This window comes from Vombatus ursinus, unplaced genomic scaffold (genome assembly GCF_900497805.2).
Source record: "Vombatus ursinus unplaced genomic scaffold, bare-nosed wombat genome assembly UNPS02014798.1, whole genome shotgun sequence".
In the NCBI taxonomy this organism is placed as follows: domain Eukaryota; kingdom Metazoa; phylum Chordata; class Mammalia; order Diprotodontia; family Vombatidae; genus Vombatus; species Vombatus ursinus.
The window spans coordinates 31516060-31535727 of record NW_020954576.1 but is presented as its reverse complement, the minus strand read 5'-3'; the positions used below and the strand labels follow the sequence as shown (position 1 = coordinate 31535727).

Sequence of the window (19668 nt, the reverse complement as noted above, 5' to 3'; positions counted from 1 at the left end):
AAACTTAATCTCTGACACTCATTAACTCATAGTGTGATGCTGCAAAAGTTATTTAACCTCTCTGAGACTCTGGCAACTCTCTAAGATAGGAAAATTGGACTGTGACTTGCATTGATGTAAGGTTTTCCTGCATTAGCAAAATCAGAGATTTTTCTTGTGCTGACAGATATCTAGATCTGTAAAAGGCATAACAGCAACATAAGACATGTTTATAATCTTATTGGGATGTAATAGAACATAAGATATTAAGAATACAACCAATAAATAAATAAATAAATAAAAAGAATACCAAAAAATGTGTATGTACCCCTCCACTTAAAGGCTTTCTTCTTTGGTGCCTCATCAAGGCAAGAAGGCTCTCTGAGGCCTTCACAGCCCTCAGGTTATCATGAGCTCTGGCACTGGTAGATCCTACCAAGTGAGAAAAGCTTCAGGTATAGGCCCAGGAGTAGGCTGTACTCCTGTTATTTAAGGGCCATCTCAGTTTGGTTCAGAGAAGCTCATCATTCAAAGATTGGGCTGAGCAATTCACAAAGACCAATGATAAAACTAAGGAGGGGATGAGATCTGTGACAGCAGAGGAAGCACTCACACCATAAAATCACAGACACTTGAAATGTTGAAATGTGCCATTGTTAAGGGTACCATCATCTTTCTAGTCATTCAGATTTGAAGCCTGAGTCATCTGTCCTCAATTTCTCATTCACCAGTAGTTGCCAATTCTTGCTGATTCTACTTCAAAACATCTTTCACAGCAGAATCACCCTTCTATCCATTCACACTACTACAACCAACTAGCTCAAGCCCCCATCACCCATAGCCAAGGGTTATTGTGATAATTTCCTAATTGATTTCCCTGCCAAAAATCTCTCTCCTCTCCTCTTGGTCCTCCACATAGCTGTCAAAATGATATTTCTAGGGCAAATGTTTGAAACTGTCACTTTACTGCTCAAGAAGTTCCAACTGTTCATTGTTACTCTAGGATCAAATATAAATTCCTTTATTCAGCACTAAAAGTTCTTTATAACAGGGCTCCAATCCAATCTTACTATAAACTACTTCCCTTCATACACACCAGCTTAAGCAAATGGATCTTCTTCCTATTTCTAATTTATGTCATTTCATTTGAATCTACATGCCTTTATATGGGTTATCCCCCACACCTGATATGTACTTCTCACTTCCCTCTCTTAGAATCAATGTTTTCCTTCAAAGCCCAACTGAAATGGTCCCTCATACATGAGGTCTAGTTTCCTAATCACTCCAATTGCTAGTGTCTCTCCCAAGAAATTAGAGTGTACTTCATGCACTTACATAAATATATGTTGTTCTTCTCAAGAGAATGTAAACATCTTGAGAGATCTGAGTATTTCATTTTTTCTTTGCATCTTCAATGCTTGCCATATAATACAATATACATATAATACAATGCTTGCTGATTGAACAAATGAAAAATGCAGGTTTACATATGAAGTCAGAAACTTATAGTCTGTTATTTCAACAAGTGCATAAACAAATACGTTCAAAAATAACTTAGTAAAACTTTGACTCATCTATAATGGATTATTAAGGATATTCAAACTATCTCTAACCCTTTGTAATGGGCATTATTTACAAGTAGTCTTTTGGTACCAAAGTCAGAGACAAACTTCTTTGCTAGATTATAAAAGTATTTTATTTGCAGGAGTGAGTTAACTATGATTGGCCTAAAAAGAGACTGTCTAGCATATTATCAATTGAAATAATCAGACAGATTAATGTTTTAGTTTTGATTTAATTAATATGGAAATCCCTCCATTGAGGCAAATCAGGTACTCTTTTGTTAACTAAATAGCCTTAGAGCATTGCCAAGGGGCATTAAAAATTAAGTGATTTGTCCATGGTCATATATTTAGTATATGTAGCAGGTGGGACTTTAACTCAGGTTCTTTTGACTCCAGTGCTCTTCCTCTATTGTGTATGAGTATATGTTTATATATGATTAAGTCACAATCATCATTGGTGAAGGGAATTTATGAATTGGTGTCATCATAGATACACTACATACTACATAGATTCACGTATTATGTATAATTAAGCTATGGAAAACAGATCCAATAATATTTCAGTTCTACAGTGGTTACCATGTTGATCTTTAAAATAAAATCAAAATTAAAATACAACAAAGTATTTTCAAAATCATTACAAAATGTTTTAGCCAGCTGGAGGAAAGGGAAAATATCTGTTCAAATAGTGAAATTCAGAAAGAAGCCCCTAGATTTATCCAAGGTAGTACCTTTCCACATGCGAATTGCAAGTCCCCTTGCCACATCTAATAAAATAACTCTGCCAAAATCGTCAGTTACTGCTGCTAGTGTGTTACATGGAGAGAGACATATGCTTTCACCATGGCGCCTTGAATCAGGAAGCCCAAATCTGATATTAAAAAGAAAACACAAAAACATATCACAATCTTGTGAAGTAGGAAAAAATCATTAAACATTTAAACAAAAGAGTGTATTTGTTTCAACTTTTAAAAAACGAAACTTGCTTCAAATTAATATTCATTTTTGTGGGCTGATCAAAGATGAATGTTTTCTAATAAAGAGTTTTGGGCTATAAATTGGCCATCTGGAATAAGAAAATGAGCTGTTCTGGATAGGTGAGTTTTCAAAATAATTGAGCATTTACCTCTTTAAACATCAAAACTATTTATTTAAATCTGAATTAAAATCTTTCTAAAATGTAGCCTCACTTCCCTGCCTTCTGTAAATAAAGCTGAGTGAAGACAATCTGTCATTTTTTTTATGATTTGGAATCAACATTACAATTATTTTACACTCATATACTGTCATGGCCTATTTGAGGTATGCACACAAAATGGCACTAGGCTGCTATGCTTTTTTCATTCATATGTCTACTACTTTTTCTGTCTCCTTCCTTACTTTCATGCTGTTACTTGTCATTCCCTTTAGTTGCCAATATGCCTACCTGTAATGAAGAGTCTTCTCCCTTTGAATTTGCTAAAGACCTGGAAAGCAGATAGCCATTCTTGTCAGATTTATATATCACTTAAGAGTAAATAATCTCTTAGTGAGGGACTGAGGGGTCTCCTAAGAGTACAGTGTGTGAGTGTCGATGCATAAACTTTGTCACATCTATTTTGTTTCCTCAGAAGTCCAGCTATGCCTTCTGTCTTACTTGTTTGTTCCTCATTCTCCTCTAACCCCTCAAATGTAATTTTTGCCTTGTCTTCCCTTTTTTTCTCTCTACACTTTCTCTCTTAGTAATTTCATCCACTACTATGGCTTTAATTATTATTCTTGTGTAAATGACTTCCAATCTCTCTCTTCATCTCCAACCTTCCTCCACAGGCCCAGCTCCCTATTTTCAACTGCCTAATGGATATTTCTTCCTAAAAGTTCTACCACACCAGTATGTTTCTTACTAAATTATTGTCTAACCTACCCTCAGTCTTTATTTCTCTTAAAGAACCCACTATTCTCCTAGTCACCCAGTCATATAATCTTAAAGTAATCTGACTCTTCTCTTTCCATCATAATACACATCCAATCAGTTGCCAAGACCTGTCTTTCTTTCTCCACAATATCTCCAGCATTCCTCCCTTCTCTCCATTCCACTATAACTGCCCTTGTTCATGCCCTTGAATATTTTTAGACCATTATAATTAGCCACTTAAATACATCTCCTATTTGCATGCTACACTTTCTCCAATCTAGCCTTCACATCATTGCCTATATAATTTTCCTAATGTACTCTTCTGGCCGTGACACCCATCAGTGGTTCCTCATTGCCTATGGAATAAAGTATGAATTCTTGGTTCCAGAATCCAAGACTTTCCATGATCTAAATCCAGTCTGCTTTCCTAATTTCATCTCTTATTCCAACTAGAATGTCCTTCATTTTCGGTTCCCGTTCTTCCCTCTCAGATCTCTATGCATTTGTTCATACAGTCCTCAATGCCTCGAACGGTTCCGCCCTACTCTGCTGACGATGCCCGCCTGTAGAAATCCCTCCATTCCTTCAACACACAACTCGGTGCCATCTCCTCCCTGAAGCTCTTCCCTTCACCACCTTTTCCCCCCGGGTGAAAATGATCCTCAAACTGTTCACAGAACTTGGCCTGAATCTCTCAAGCTCTATACTTCTTCCATTATAATATAGTTACTTGTGATCACTGCCCTCTTCCCCATTAGATTGTAAACTCCTTGAGAGTAGGGTCTATGTTACAACTATATTTAGAATCATCATCATCACCTCACATTTCTCTAATACTTGAAGGTTTACAAAGTCCTTTCCATAAAACAATCCTCTGAAACAAGCAGGGCAAATAGGAGCCACATTGTATAGATGTGGCAACTTAAGCTCAAAGAAGAATTTAAGGGTCCTTAGAGTAGCACCTTTCACATTTCAGGTAACTAATGAATATTTCATTAATTTTTTTGGTATCCTTCCTGGTTCTCAAAGTTGATGCACTAAATAAACTTTAAATAATAGTTCTTAAGAAGGATCTACTAAAGAGAAAGAAATCTAATTTAAATGGTATTTTCTTTCCTGACTCTCTTATTCAATAGTAAATAAGCAGAAAATAAAAACAGAGGCATAATACACAGACTAATCTGGAATATTACTAATGTATTCCAGGCCAACACAAGTTGACTCTCTGATACATGCTCACATATCTTTAACACTTATGCTTTGATTCTATTGTTAATATTTAAACAAATGAATTAAATCTTGTCCAAAGTAGCTATATGTGTTATTGTTGTTTCAGATGTTATTTCACCAGTGTGGAGGTTTTCTCCTAGTGAGAAAACTCTCTGCACCAATGCAAATTGACAACTTTAACAGTGCCTTACAGTTTTAAGAGTTTCTCGGCCATTAAAGGGTTAAAGTGGCTTGCCCATGGTCACACAATTTGTGCATGGTCATACAGTATGAATCAGATACAACGTTAGAACTCAGGTCTTCCTAACTCTAAGGCCATGTTGCTTCTCTTAGTGACATGCTATTATAACTTTTTAAAGAAAGGAATTCAATGGTTTTTACTGGACTCATTTTATATTACAACAAAGAGAGAAAAAAGTAAATATTTCAGTTGGTATCCTAACAGCTCTAAAGAATAAGCAGACTGATGGACAACCAATGAGAAATGAACTGGAAATTTACAAAAATTACAAAATTCAACAGTCAAATTGAAATTATAAAAAATATTTTTAAAAACTACATATCAGACTTGCCTTACAGCTAATGGTGTTGCTGGTTCAACTTTTGGTTTCTGCTTCTGAATAGCTTCCTCTTCATGCTTACTCTTCCAACCAAGCCAGCCACTTGAAACAAAATGAATTAAGAATAACACTAATGATTCTAAAACATTGAAATGCAGTCTTAAAACAAAGCTAAGTGTATGTGAAGTTATTCTGAATCCCATTACCTTGCAGCATTAAATAATGCAGAAGTCAGTTTACTTGCAACTGCTAAAGCAACATGAGACAGCAACGGCTGTGAACTTCCCTAAGGAAATAACAAAAGAACACAAATTTTATACCTAAGAAAACAAATAAGAAAAAGATAACCATCCTTGCATAAAAAACCTGGCACTAGATAAAAGAAAAAAGTCTTTTCAAAATAATATAAATTTGAAGAATTTTGGAAGACTGGTCAAATCTACTCTAATAAAAATGCACAGCTCACCTCAACACACAATTAGAGTTTTACTTTAAGAGGGAACCTAATTTCCAAAGTAAAATTTACTTTTTAAGAGTACATTATCAGGAAAAAGTCCACTCTTTCTTTTTTCCCTTCCAAAATCGGGTCCCCCCCCCTTTTAAAAGCACTATTAGATTCACCATCTTCACTTAACTAGATCTCATAAAAGTTTAAAGTATTTTGAGGTTGTTTTTTACATGAGAAAGGAAAAGTGGTGCCAAATCTGACCTCTCAGCCAAAATTTTAACAACCTTAAAAAAGAGATAAAGTTCAGAAGTCATAGGAGCTAGAATTTGCTCTTTTGAAAGTCTACTTTCTCTCTCCTTGCAAATGTTCCTTCTCAGGGGCAGCTAGGTGGCGCAGTGGATTGAGCACTGGCCTTGGAGTCAGGAGTTACCTGAGTTCAAATCTGACCTCAGACCAAACACATGACACATGCTAGTTGTGTGACCCTGGGCACGTCACTTAACCCCAACTGCCTAAAAATAATGATAATAATAAAAAAAAACACAAGCAAATGTTCTTTCTCTCAAATTGCTTGTGGGTTATGATCAATTCTGAAGCTTATTGTCTGTTTACCCAGGAAGGTATTACAATTCAGGTACGAAATTTAGGCAATGAAAAGTACAAATGACATAAGGACATGCAAGTTAGCTATCAGAAACTTGAGGACATCAAAAAACAGAAGTGTTTTAGCAACTGAGATGTCGAGGAAAAGGCACTGAGACCTTAATTTCAGTATCGGTTCCATTACTAAGTAATTTTGATAGATCAGTTTTTTAAAATACATTAACTTCTTTTAACCCTGCTGTTCAAGTACTGTTTCTGTCAAACAAAATGGGTGTGCAATTCTGGGGAAATTAAGAAACCAATCCCTTGGTGCCACAGGCAATTTTCCAAGTTGGAGGGAAATAGGAAGTTTCTTCACTGGAAATTCCCTCTACCAATGAAATTACATCTCTAGTGTTTTGGTTTTTTTTTTTTTTTAAAGAAATGTTGTTTTAGAGTCAAAAATATATTCTGAACTAACCACATCTTTTAAATATAAGAAGTTTATGAAAATGGTCCAAGAAGTAAAAGATATATCATGTTTGTCTGACTAAGACCACTTAAAATATAAACTGTATCCCAATGAAAGGAAAGTTATAATTACACAAAGTTACCAATGTAACACACACTGACCTATAAATCTGATTTCTTTTCTAAAACTAACTAAAACAACCTTTTCCCCCTAAAAAATGTAAAGCATCACTGTAAGGAACACAAAAGTAGGGAAGCTGAAAACACCAAACAAACATGGAAAGCAGAGTTAGAGAGTCACACAGATATATCATTTTCTTTCTGCCTCTTCTCTTACACCACTCCATAGGCATCCCTTGCTCAACTACAAAATTTAGAAAACTCACAATTCTATGATATCTACCAGTCCTGCCCATGGCACTGAACCCCATAGAGCCTTTGAAGCTTCAAACAGCAGAAACTATCATCATCTCTCAAGAAGTGAGAAATAAAGCCTGAGAGCTATGGGATGAAGTACTAACTTCTAGAAAGAAAACTTTCCCCAAGATCCCTTCCCACCTACCATTTCTACTGGTTTACTACAATCTCCAAGACATGGGGGAACAAGGGAGATATGAGATTTATAACAAAATCTCTATGTCCAAAGGGACTCAGAACAGGGATGAATGCAATTTCTCTGGACATGTAAGCAGGAGGGATCTGTATCCGTGACCTTGAAGCAACAAAGGTATGTGAATGCATCAGATTCCCTAGCACCTTTTCTAGCCAAAGGAAAAGCTTTCAGTAGCTGTTTTTGTCTGGAAGACCACTAAATTTTAATCTATATCTAAGCTACTAAAAGCACCATTATAGACTACACTCAGGTATGTCAGATTTGGGGGAAAGTGTGGCCTATATTCATACTAATTTAGAATACTGAAGTCATAAAATGAGTATTTCAAGTATATATATAGTACAGAATACAAGACCAGAAACTATTCCTTAGCAATATGAAAATATTTACATTCAATTTTAGGTTCATAAGAAATTTTCTTCCTATTTTCAAACTGAATAAAAAGTTTATATGGTTTTCAGAGTTTATTAAGAGAAAAATGTACACAATATTTTTTGTTGATAACATACTTTGAGTGATTTACATTAGCAGATCTTAACATAGTAATCAAGATCATTTTTCTGGCTAGAAATACATTTGAAAAAAATCATGAAGCCCCATGAAATATTAAGCATGTCATAAGACAAAAAAGCAGGTCTCAAAAAGAATCTGCCTTGTTTAAAACAAAACCAAAACCTGTCTGATAATGTCAAATAGTCAAATTGCTGTCAAACAGCTTCTTGAGTTTAATCTAAATTTTCCATCAAGCATATTATATAACATACTTAAATTCTTCTGTTGTAAAATAAATATTAACCTTTCAAGGTACATTGCTAAAAATAATTTTGAACCTTTTTTTAATAGGAAACTAGAAAGTTTGAAGTAAAAGTAAATTTCTAATAACAGAATAACTCACAGAGATGTCTATGCACATAAAAATAGGAAAGAAGAAAAGAGTTTAAAAAGTCAAAATGTTTACCTTAATCATTACCATTAATGGAATACATACCTCTAAAGCATAGAAGAAACCAGTAAATGGATTTGACCCAACAGTAATGTACTGAGACATTGCAGGTGGACTATTTTTTATTGCTGCATTAAATCCACCTATATTTGAAGCCGTTTTCATTTGATCAAAAGGAGATAGTGTCATGATTCCTATGACAAAATAATGATATTAAAACTGCTGAAAAAATGTTATTTCAGACTGCTAAATTTTTAGTTAAGATTTGTTTTTAAATACAGTAAAGGGCAAGGCAATGAGTTGGGGAATGATCACTAAATCTAAGGTCAAAGGACCTTGGTTTGAATCCTGGTTGTACTATTTACTAGCTGTGTGACATTGGGAAAATCACAACCCTTGGGGCAGTGAGTAGAGCCCTGGAGTCAAGAGGACCTGAATTCAAATCTGGCCTCAGACACTTGACACTTACTACTGTGTGACCCTGGGCAAGTCACTTAACCCCACTGTCTAGCCAAAAAAAAAAGGAAAATAACAACCCTTCTGAATCTTAGTTTCCTTATCTGTAAAATAAGTAGGCTGAACTAGAGTATGTCTAAGGTCTGCTTCTAGCTCTTGATCCTATGATATTTATATTTAGTTTTACTTTAAAATACAAAGATTTTTAAAAGTTTTTTTTAAATGCCAGAGTTATGTTTCTATTCATTTGACAAGTTTTGTTATGAAAAAAAGAATACAATAAAACAGTCTAAAATATTGAAAGGATTACTGCACGTTAATATTAGTAATCTATCTTTCCTGATTCTAAGAAATATGTCAAAAATAGTACATGTAAACAAAAAGCTACAATAAGCTATTCTGTTTTTTTTTTTAAATGAATAAGTGACTTTCTACTTCCAAAATATTTAGTGTACCAGTGGGAGCTACAGGTGCTCATCCCACACTAAAAAAAGGAGAAGAGAACCACTGCTCTTGGTTGTGTTTATCTCCCTCCAGAGGGACAAGAGAGTACAGAGATGGCCAACAGCATACAGCTCTACTAGGCAGGTCACAACCTGCTGGCTGGAAGACCTTCAGTTTAGTAAACTGATGCATATAGGGTAATCTTCAAACTGCCGAGCATGCTAACGGTTGGCCAATTTCAACAACTAAGCATGCCTAACTCAGGCTTGTAAACTTAGGTTTTTTGTTTTAGATCTACAAGCAGCGTATTCATTACTTAGCATTTTTTTCATAGACTTGATGCATATCTAGCAGGCACTGTATCGGTGAATTTGAAGGCTATGGAATACCACCTGGATCACGGCATATAAATGGTCCTTTACAATTTTAAACAGTTCCAAAAACAAGTGGTGGTTTATATGCTAAATATAAAATAAGAAACTTGCCAATTGTAAGCCTTGAAACAAAAACTCTAACCTCAAGTTAACTCTTTACCAAGAGAAGGCAGAAATCAAAAAGTTCAGGTGCAGCTGCTTAGGCAAATATAAAGTGGAGCACTACCAAGTTAACAAATATAAACTGAGTAACTGAAACTTTCAAATGAAATGTTAGAGTTTATAATAGTTAACACAGCAATGTAACAGTTACTAAATAAGTTTCTCTTGTTATTGTATATATGGATATTATGTACATAACCACTAATACCATATACCTTAGAGACCGCTACCTCTAGTCTTAAGACCCCCAAGATTGCAAGGGTAAGGAGTCAGATTGTGAAGAGCTTGGATGTGAGGGGTAAATGAGAGTGGAGAGTCAAGGATGACACAGGCTGTGAGCCTGGGTGACTGGGAAGATCACTGAGTGACTGGTCCCTTTAACAATAATAGGACAATTTGGAAGATGGCATATTAATTTTTCCCCAGCTTCTCTCCTGCTGAATACTCAAACCCAGTTGAACAAATACTCCTCTGAATGAGTAATTCAAATAGCATTGATTCGTTTTTGAAGGGAGAGGGAGAGAATGACGAGATAAAGGAAAGGGAGAAAGGAATAATAAAATCTTATAAACACAGTTAAAAGGTTCTAACAAAATGATATTATTAAATTTCAAAACTGAGATTAAATTTGAAGTTTTTTTACTGCTTTAATTCACTATTACTAATGCTTTGCATCACTTCTTATTAGACAGTAACTGTAAGTTCAAATTTGCTTAATCTGTTTTTAATGACAGGAATTTAGTTTGAAGGCTATAATTCTGAGGGACTGAACTATCCAAAGGTTTAAATATTTCTGTGGAATGAGGCCAACCAGTAAATAAAACAAATCAACTATCACATATATACTTTCTGAAAGTATACTAATAGTATATAGGTCATATGTTTAAACATTAAAACTGTAAAGATATCTTACTCTCCATTATTTCAGACATTAAGCTATGTGACCTTGCATGACTGCTTCAATCTATGAATTTTTCACTAAGAATGACATTTTTCTTTCCATAGAGGAACATAGTCTCATTACTTGTAGTCCCTACTCATTATTTCTTAAACATCTAGAAGCTCAATGTTTCACAAGCAAAACAGATTTCATTATTTTCCAAAAAAAAATCCTGCCCTCTTCTCAAGTTCCCTATTACTGTCACAGGCACCATCATCCTCCCAGTAATGCTGGCTCACAATCTAAGTGTCATCCTTAGCTCTTCACTCTCACTCACCCCAAAGGACATCCAATTTTTTGACAAACCTTTCCTTACAACTTTTTTCATATGTCCCCTTCTCTCCCTCAAACAGTTACTGCCCTGGTTCACATCTGCATCACCTCTTGACTAAACTATTACAATTATCTTCTAATCATTCTTCCTGTCTTATTTCTCCCAATTCTAATCCATGCTCCCCTCAGCTTCCAAAGATTTCTCTCTTTGGAATTTAGGATTTCTCTCACATCACTCTCCTACTCAATAAACTCCAGCCTTCCTAAGTTAGAATCAAATGTAAAATTCTTTGTTTGACAATTAAAGACCTTCACAATCTGGCCCCTTCTTCTTTTTCCAGTTTTCTTTTCCCTTTACTTCCCTCCACATACTTTACGATCCAGCTACGGTGACTGGCTTCCTGGCTGTTCCTCACATGTAATACTCCAGCTCCTACCTCTTGGTCTTTGTCCTTCTGTCCCTCATTCCTGGACTGCTCTGCCTCCTTACCTCTGCCTTTTAGTTCTCCTGACTTTCTTCAAGACTCAGCTTACATCCTACCATCCACAGAAGGCCTTAACACTGTACTTCTAGCTGCTAAAGCCTTCCCTTCTGAGATTATTTTCTACCTGCTCTGTACAGATCTTTTCCAGTAATTTACATGTTATCTTCCCCATTAGAATTTAAGCTCCTTGACAGCAGGCATTGTTTTTACCTTTCTTGTTGTCCCAAGCATTCGGCACAACGCCTATTGCATAGTATGTACTTAAATGTATGTTGATTCTCTGAGCCCCAACTTCCTCATCTGTAAAATGGTGATATTTTTATTATCTGCTTGACTATTGTACCCCTTAAAGAATCACATGTGAGCTACTATCACAGTACTAATGACATGAGAACTCCCTAAATAAATACTACTAAAGTAATTTTTTAAAATTCAAATACTAATGCTTACCAATACTTGCATGATCAATTATGGTATCAATATCCTGTAGACCCCATTTCTTATATGCTAAAGGTGGTGGCTGTATGTTTTCATTACCCGATGCTGCAGCTATAGAATTAAGAATTACAGTCATTAGGAAGTTGTTTTTTTATTTCCTTCCCAAATTGTTAAAATTCAACTAAAATTTTTTATCATGAAAAACTAAAATGAATTCACTCAATTTGTTTTTTAAAATTGTCATTTTTTAAAAACTGTCAATTGACAATCTTTGCCAGTAAGGAAGCAAAAATACAATTGTTAATTGGTTTATTAGCTTCAATGAAGAATATATAGAACATTAAAGATAGAATCCAAGTAGTAATAGCAGATCACAATGGGATTTAATGTACTCAGGAAAGTATTATACAGAAAGTAGAAACTCAAACAGTTAACTATTGTCAATCTGGTAGATACAGATGTTAATAGCAATACTAGAATAAGTGAATAGCAATAGAAACTCTGTCATGAATAATTCCACTTAAATAAAGCACAACAGTAAGTAAAGAAAGAGTAACATTCAATGTTACAGGTTACCAACTTAGATTATGGAATTCTTCCAAAAGCTTCCAGTTCACCTCCTCCTACCCCTTCCACTGCTAGTGCCTCCCCTCTAAGATTATCTTCCATTTATTCTGACTATATTTTGTATGTACATAGGTATTTATAGTTTGTCTCACATAATGCCTGGTACATAGTAAGTATTTACTATGTTTGCTGACTGACTGCATCAGCTAACCGCTAGACAAGATATTAGAACACAGTTAAATTTTTATTCAGTTCCCTCTATAAAGTTAAGATGATTATTTTAGTAAAAGAAAAATAAAACCCAATTTTAAAAGCACGATGAATAAAGGTCAAGAAAACAGATTTATTTTCCCACATCATCAATTGAACATGACCCACAATACAGATAAATAACTGGACTTGTAGTCAGTGCAATTCAAAACTAATAAGAGGCAATGACCAACTATATTTTTCACATTAGAAAAGAGTATATATAGTTTCACAAAATAAATCACATTTAACATATAGGAATCTTGATATTTCAAGTAGCAAAGGGTATCCATCAATATCAACTAAAAATATGATATTTCCTCGAAGCTTGCCTACACAGAATTCCAACTAAAGACAAATACTTTGACTTTATTGCTAAAAGAAAAAAGAGCAATGTTCTAAATTCATGTATGAATTTAAAGTGACTTTTATTATAAGATTTATTATAAAAGATAATTGAAGTGAAGGGAGAAAAGTGTGTGTTAATTTTATAGGCTGTAATCTCCTGAAATTCAGGGTCCAGAAAAGAAAAAGAAACAACAGCTTCTAAAATGTTTCCCAATGCAGAAATCTTTGAAATCCTTTTCATTATGCTAAAAATAAGTGTGAAAATATTAAAACTATTAACACTGACAGGAGTTACACAGTTTCTTATCAGAACTTTACCTTTTGCTACCTGATTTCGACAAGCACGAAGGGACTGGAAAAGGCTGAAACCATCAATAGTCACAATTGCAGCTGGATACAAGATACTCAACTCTTCATTCTTTTCAATGAACAAGGAAAAAAAATCAATTTTCAACACTGCCACAACAGATCTGTTTATTTTATTTAAATGTCTTGAATAATCTAGGAAAACAAAAACAATGGCTGAATAACTAATTCTAGGGTTCAAAAACAAAAAATACCAGGAAGAGAGACAATAAAAACAAATGGAAAATTTTCCTGAAGATTTTTGGCCAATGCTTTAACATTCTAGACAAATATGAGCTTTTGTATTTATGATGAAGCACAGCCTTAGACTAGTTTTTTTAAATCTTCATTGACATTTATTTTAATCAAAATGTGGAAAACTGAAGGCAGTCCAGAAAAATGAATCAAAATGTTAGAAGAGTTGAAATTGTTTGATCTAAAGAAAGTTAAACATTATACCAGTTACAGTCACATACGTAAAAGGTAATTGAGGGTTAACTTCTACCAATTTTTTCCAACCCATTGTCTACACCCATTACTTCATCTCCCTAACATCCATTTACTCCCAAATCTATGTGACTCACGTCATTATCACTAATGAAATTATTCTTTCAAAATGATCACTACCAATAATTTCCTCAGCAAGTACAATGGGTTTTTCTTCATCTTCATTGTCCCTAAGACTAAATTTCCTTGCCAATGAGTGATATTGGACTAGATAGCCTCTAAGGTCCTTCCTAAATCTAAATTTATGATTCTATGATTTTTTTTTTTTAGGCAGTTGGGGTTAGGTGACTTGCCCAGGGTCACACAGCCAGTAAGTGACAAGTGTTTGGGTCCTCCTGACTTCAGGGCCGGTGCTCTGTCCACTGCGCCACCTTGCTGCCCCTGATTCTATGATTTTAACATTCTCCTTGTCCACTCTAGCACATTTCTGCACATCCCACTTTCCACAAACTCTTGTCTCCAATCTGATTCTCTTCCTACTTGTACCTCCATCTGTTGCCTTCTTGGCTCCTCTTCCTTAAAGGTCAGTGTTCCTTTAGTTTCAGTATCAAGCTTCTACTTTTCTATCTCTATTTTTTAATCTCTTAAGGAGTTCATCCATTCCTATGACTTCTACTATTGAACCCTAAACTTCCAAATCTTTATTTTGCCTTCTCACTTCAACTCCAGTTTTCAAATGGCATTACCATTGTCAAATATTGCCAACAACTTCAAATTCAATAATCTAAAATAGAACTATTTTCTTTCCCTAAACCAACTCCTTCCAAACTTTTCTGTCAACAAAACCAATACTTTACTTCCTAAATTCAGGTGTTCACCAAGTCCTATTAATTTTTTCTTCACAATGTCTCTTGCTACAACCACAGAATGTAAGACATGTAAAATAGACCTCAGAGCTCATCTAATACCCCTATTTTACAAATGACAAAGCTTGCCCAAGGTCACTCAAATAATCAGTGGCAGAGTAGCATTCCCCAACCATTAGTGCTACCACAAGTCCAGTTTATCATCAATTCATCCTTGTATTAAACACTTAACTGCTATCCCTGATTCCATTCCCTTGTCAATTTACTCTATACCTAACTGTTAAATTCAGCTGATCTTCCCATTACATGAATTTCATCATGTCACTCTTCTTTTTGGAATCTTTAAAATGATCCCTAGTGATTCCTGTATCACATCTAAACTTCTCTACTTGACTTTCTAGGCCACCCACAATAACCTGGTATCTTCAATCATATTTCCCACTTCCATGTGTGTGTGTATGTGTATGTATGCATGCATATATGTGTGTGTATACACACACACACACGTCTCTTATATACACACACAAGCATATAAATTTGTATGGGTCTAACAAACACACACACACCTCTTCTACTCTAGTCAAAATTGTTCCTCACCTTCCCAAGAACATAACATGATCCATATTTTCCTTGACGTCATCTCCCTTAACTGAAATAACTTCTCTTTTTCTATCCAAATTTTTTCTAGACTTAGCAATTAGTAATATACTATTTTATACTGTTGGTTAACTTTCACATTATATATTCTTCTCTCTCCAACTATGTTGCAATCATCTTAATAGTAAGATGGCAGCCTTTTACTCTTTTTGGATCCTCCATAGCACTTTAACACAATGGTGAACACACATATAAAATATTTAATAATAGAATAAGCATCCAAACAGTATACACAGGCTAAAACTGCAATCAAAGAGAGGGGGTAACCACACAGACACACTTTACTCTAACAGTGATGAAGCAATGTTACCATCCAACAAGACAAGATGTGGAATGTATGTCTCTGGAGAGACCTACAAATTGAATAGTCAACAATCTATATTTGATTAATTAGTTGATGATTTACCTTCAGACGGAACTGAACTTGACATAATGAGGTATTTTCTACATTCTACAACTCTGGATATTTAGCACAAAAATATTCATTTTGTGCACTTCATCTTCCAAAAACATTATAAATATCAGTCATAACTAATAATTATGTAACTTAATAGATGGATCAACAATCACTTTATAAATGAGATATGGCAGTATTATGTAATATGGTATTAATGATAATATTACTGGAAACTTCTTTCCCTTTTCTAAGAATAATTTTACTTGACAACTATTGCCACAAAATAAAAAAAAATGTAAAGGTGTATAATACCATATTATGTTCTATATTTAAAACTACTTTTTTCCTTGGGAAATTAAAAGTTATTAAATATTATAAACAGTAAAAAGTTGAGGACTCCTAAAAATTACACTCTAAAATAGAAGAAAATATATAATATTCCATTAAACAAAGAAAAGCAAGCCTGAAATTTTCAGCATTTAATTGTTAAGATACTATAGTTTTCGTTTGAAATAGCTTTGCCAACTGTTGGAAACTTCTAAATTTTGTCTCTGCAAAAGAATAAGGAATTGCTCTGGACTAACATCATTGGTTTTTTTGTTTGCTTTTATTTTATTTTGGTTTTGCTTGGTTGGTTGTTTTTTATCTGCTAACCTGCTCTGTAACTCCAGGATGCCTTGGGATTTCATAAGTCCTGCATTTTAGCTGTAGTACAGGGTCTTCATTCAAAAGTTGTGCAAGCAACAAAACACCATTCTAGAAGGAAATCAGAATAGATACAGATATTTAATCTCATTTTAAAAATATACAGATATTTTACAGATAAAGAGTACCTCATTTCCCTACAAAATTTCACGGCTCTAGTTCCTCCTCCTTCTCTCACCTACCCTTTCTCCCACTGAATTAGAGCAGAGGTCCCAAACTTATTTGGCCTTCCACCTCGTTTCAAAAAAGAATTACTCAGCACCCCCCTGGAAATCTTACAAAGTAGGAGAGAAGTCTCAGATTAAGTGTACACTTGTACCCAAAACTACCGCCCCCCTGGATCATTCCAGCACTCCCCAGGGTGTGGTATCACCCACTTCAGGAACCACTGAATTAGAGCAACTATGTGGAAATCCTTAATTGTTGTCCTTTGTTCTTCCTCCATCACCTTTTAATGCCCATTTGTCCCAATGGCTACCGAGAATCTCTATGTTTTTTGGTCAAATTGTTAGGGTACTTATTAGTTAACCTAAAAAATATATAAGATAATCAACTTGGTAGGTTCTCTAAGGGAGTCAAAGTAACGTTGTAAACAAATAACTCACCTCAGTATAGAATCGAACATAACCAGAAGTAAAGCCCACCACGATGCAGGTCCAGTCAGGGCGCCCGGTAGAACTTCTGTTGTAACCAAAATGTCACAAAAATTAAATATCCTATAAACTAAGTTAGAGACAAAAGAATTTTTTGCTTGTTCTTACCTCTTTTGACTCGCCAACGGAATACACAAGGCACTACTTACACATTCCCTAAAAACAAAATTACTATTTTATAAAAAATGAAGATCTAATTTGTTCTTTCAAGTAAACAATTCATAGTAGTAATAGTAATAGTAGTGATGGTAGTTAGTATTTATACAGCACAATAAGGTTTGCAAATTGCTTTACATAATTTGATAAAGGGTTAAAAAAAGCAATGGTGACGGAAAGGATTGGTCACATAAATAGGTCCCAAGTAGTATTAATGATGAAACACATACAATGGTAACATATTCATATTCACACTATCAAAGTCATAATTATGTGAATGAAATATGGCAACTGTTTCCAGCCCAATGGAAATTTAAATAATGCAATCACTTCATGAGATCCATTATGTGCACTAATTGGGACACACACAAAATTTGATTCACTACCTCTTTTTTTCTAAATCTAGTCCAATCCCACAGATAATATCAATTTGTAGAAAAACAAGGAATACCCCAACCCTACTTCTAAAACCTACTAGGTTCTCCTAATACCCTAGAACTATAAAGGAAGTATACTAATTCCCAAAGGAAACTTCCTTCATTTTCCAAAAATTTGAGGTTGTGTCAGGTAGTCCGAGGTGATAAACCATAAAATTCCAAATAGCATCTACTCACTTATCCTCCTTCACCCAACCCCAGACTAACTTCTTCAATAAATCCACACTCCTTACTAACTCACATGGACAACAAGAACATTCCTGCCCAACACTAGTACAAAAGAAAAAAAATTAAAAACACTCACTGAAACAACATACTCTATTCTGGAGATAAAATGTCTTTATTCAAAGGATTTGATTTGAATGATTTGAAAACAAATTTGTATTTCCTCTGATAACTGAACTGAAAGTCTCCAAGATTATCTTATTTATTCCCGAGACGAAGCTTTGAGGCATGGTAAAATTAATTAATATCAAGTTTCTTGGCGTCCTGTGCTACTAGCAGTATATTTTGATACAGTGGATAGAGCAATGGAGTTCAAATGTGGTCTGAGACACTTAATAGCTATCTGATCCTGAGAAAGTCACTTAACTGCTTGCTTCACTTTCTCAACTATAAAATGGGAATAAGAGTATTACCTCCCAGGGCTGTTCTGAAGACGAAATGAGTTAATATTTGTAAGGTACTTAGCAGAGTGTCTAACACATAGTAGACATTTAAGAAATGCTCAATTCCTTCCTTCCTTCCTTTCTTCCTCTCTCCTTCCCCTCCCTTCCATGCTAGAGAGTAGTTCAGAATTTCTCACTCTTTAGGAGGAATCTATTTACTATATTAAGTAATCTCTACAACTCTGAAGAACTTAGAGATTTTAGAAATAAATGATACTATATTTTTCTTCGGGTATTATCCTATATCTAGCCTAGAGGGTATAAATAATTTCTTGAATTCTTGGATGACTATTAGACTGTAAAAGGGATTTTGCATAATTCCTTCAAAACTTTTGAGTCTATTCCAAAAGGTATCAAATTTTCTTCTTTATCACAAAGTAATTTTCTAATGAATTTTCTAAATATTAACAAATTACAACTTATTATTATAATCTATAATTTTGTTATATTTATTATATTAATAATTCACAATTATTTGCTATAAATTAATAAATTTTTAAATATTAATAAATAACAAATGTTCTAAGAAAGTTAAATTTTAACATCAGTTTCAAGGAATTTCTATAGTCGTATTAATGGGTACTTTTTGACCTTTATTACATTTTTTGTAGGTCAAACCAACAGTTTCACATCTATAACATATTTCTTTATATAAGAGATTGTTATTTGGTACCTACCCTTCTTCAACATTTAGAGAACCACTCCAACCAACAGCATATTGCATTTCTTCCTTTCCTTTGTCACTATATTTCCATTTTGCTGAAAAATTAAGATATCAATCTACATAAGAACTCATAAAACCTCAAGTACATTAAAATATTTCATTAAAACATTTGCTCGCTCTTCAAAATATTTTTTTTTTTGCTTTTTTTTGGTGAGGCAATTGGGGTTAAGTGACTTGCCCAGGGTCACACAGCTAATCAGTGTCAAGTGTCTGAGACCGGATTTGAACTCAGGTCCTCCTGACTCCAAAGCCGGAGCTCTAATCTTTTCCCTCTTCAATGCATCCTCCACACAGCTGTTCAAGTGATTTTCCTAAAGTACATGTCTGAATATGTCACTCTCCTATTCAATAAAGTCCAGTGGCTCCCAATTACCTATATGATAATTGCTTTTGGCAATCAAACAGTGTGGTACACTCAAAATTCACAACCTGGTTCCAATCTACCTTTCTAGCCTTATTATACATTACTCCCTTTCATGCATTCTATGGTCCAGCCAAAGTAGCCTTCTTCCTGTTCCTCATAGATAAGAGCATCTTCCATTTCCATGTCTTTTCATTGGCTGTCAATAATAATTATTACTAATAATAATAA

The 19668-nt window shown here is 34.4% G+C and overlaps 1 protein-coding gene across 1 annotated transcript in view; it reads right to left on the bottom strand.

Annotated features, from left to right (window-relative positions):
• LOC114049732 (rab3 GTPase-activating protein non-catalytic subunit) overlaps positions 1-19668 on the bottom strand; it is a 127945-nt gene that overhangs the window by 53428 nt on the left and 54849 nt on the right. Inside the window, exons 4-13 of the mRNA XM_027871118.1 lie at positions 19030-19111; positions 17200-17247; positions 17044-17119; positions 16388-16489; positions 13340-13439; positions 11870-11968; positions 8331-8479; positions 5435-5514; positions 5241-5330; positions 2276-2415 (exon numbers count right to left, since the gene is read on the bottom strand). Coding sequence (XP_027726919.1) covers positions 2276-2415; positions 5241-5330; positions 5435-5514; positions 8331-8479; positions 11870-11968; positions 13340-13439; positions 16388-16489; positions 17044-17119; positions 17200-17247; positions 19030-19111 — 966 coding nt within the window. The remainder of the gene's footprint in view (positions 1-2275; positions 2416-5240; positions 5331-5434; positions 5515-8330; positions 8480-11869; positions 11969-13339; positions 13440-16387; positions 16490-17043; positions 17120-17199; positions 17248-19029; positions 19112-19668) is intronic.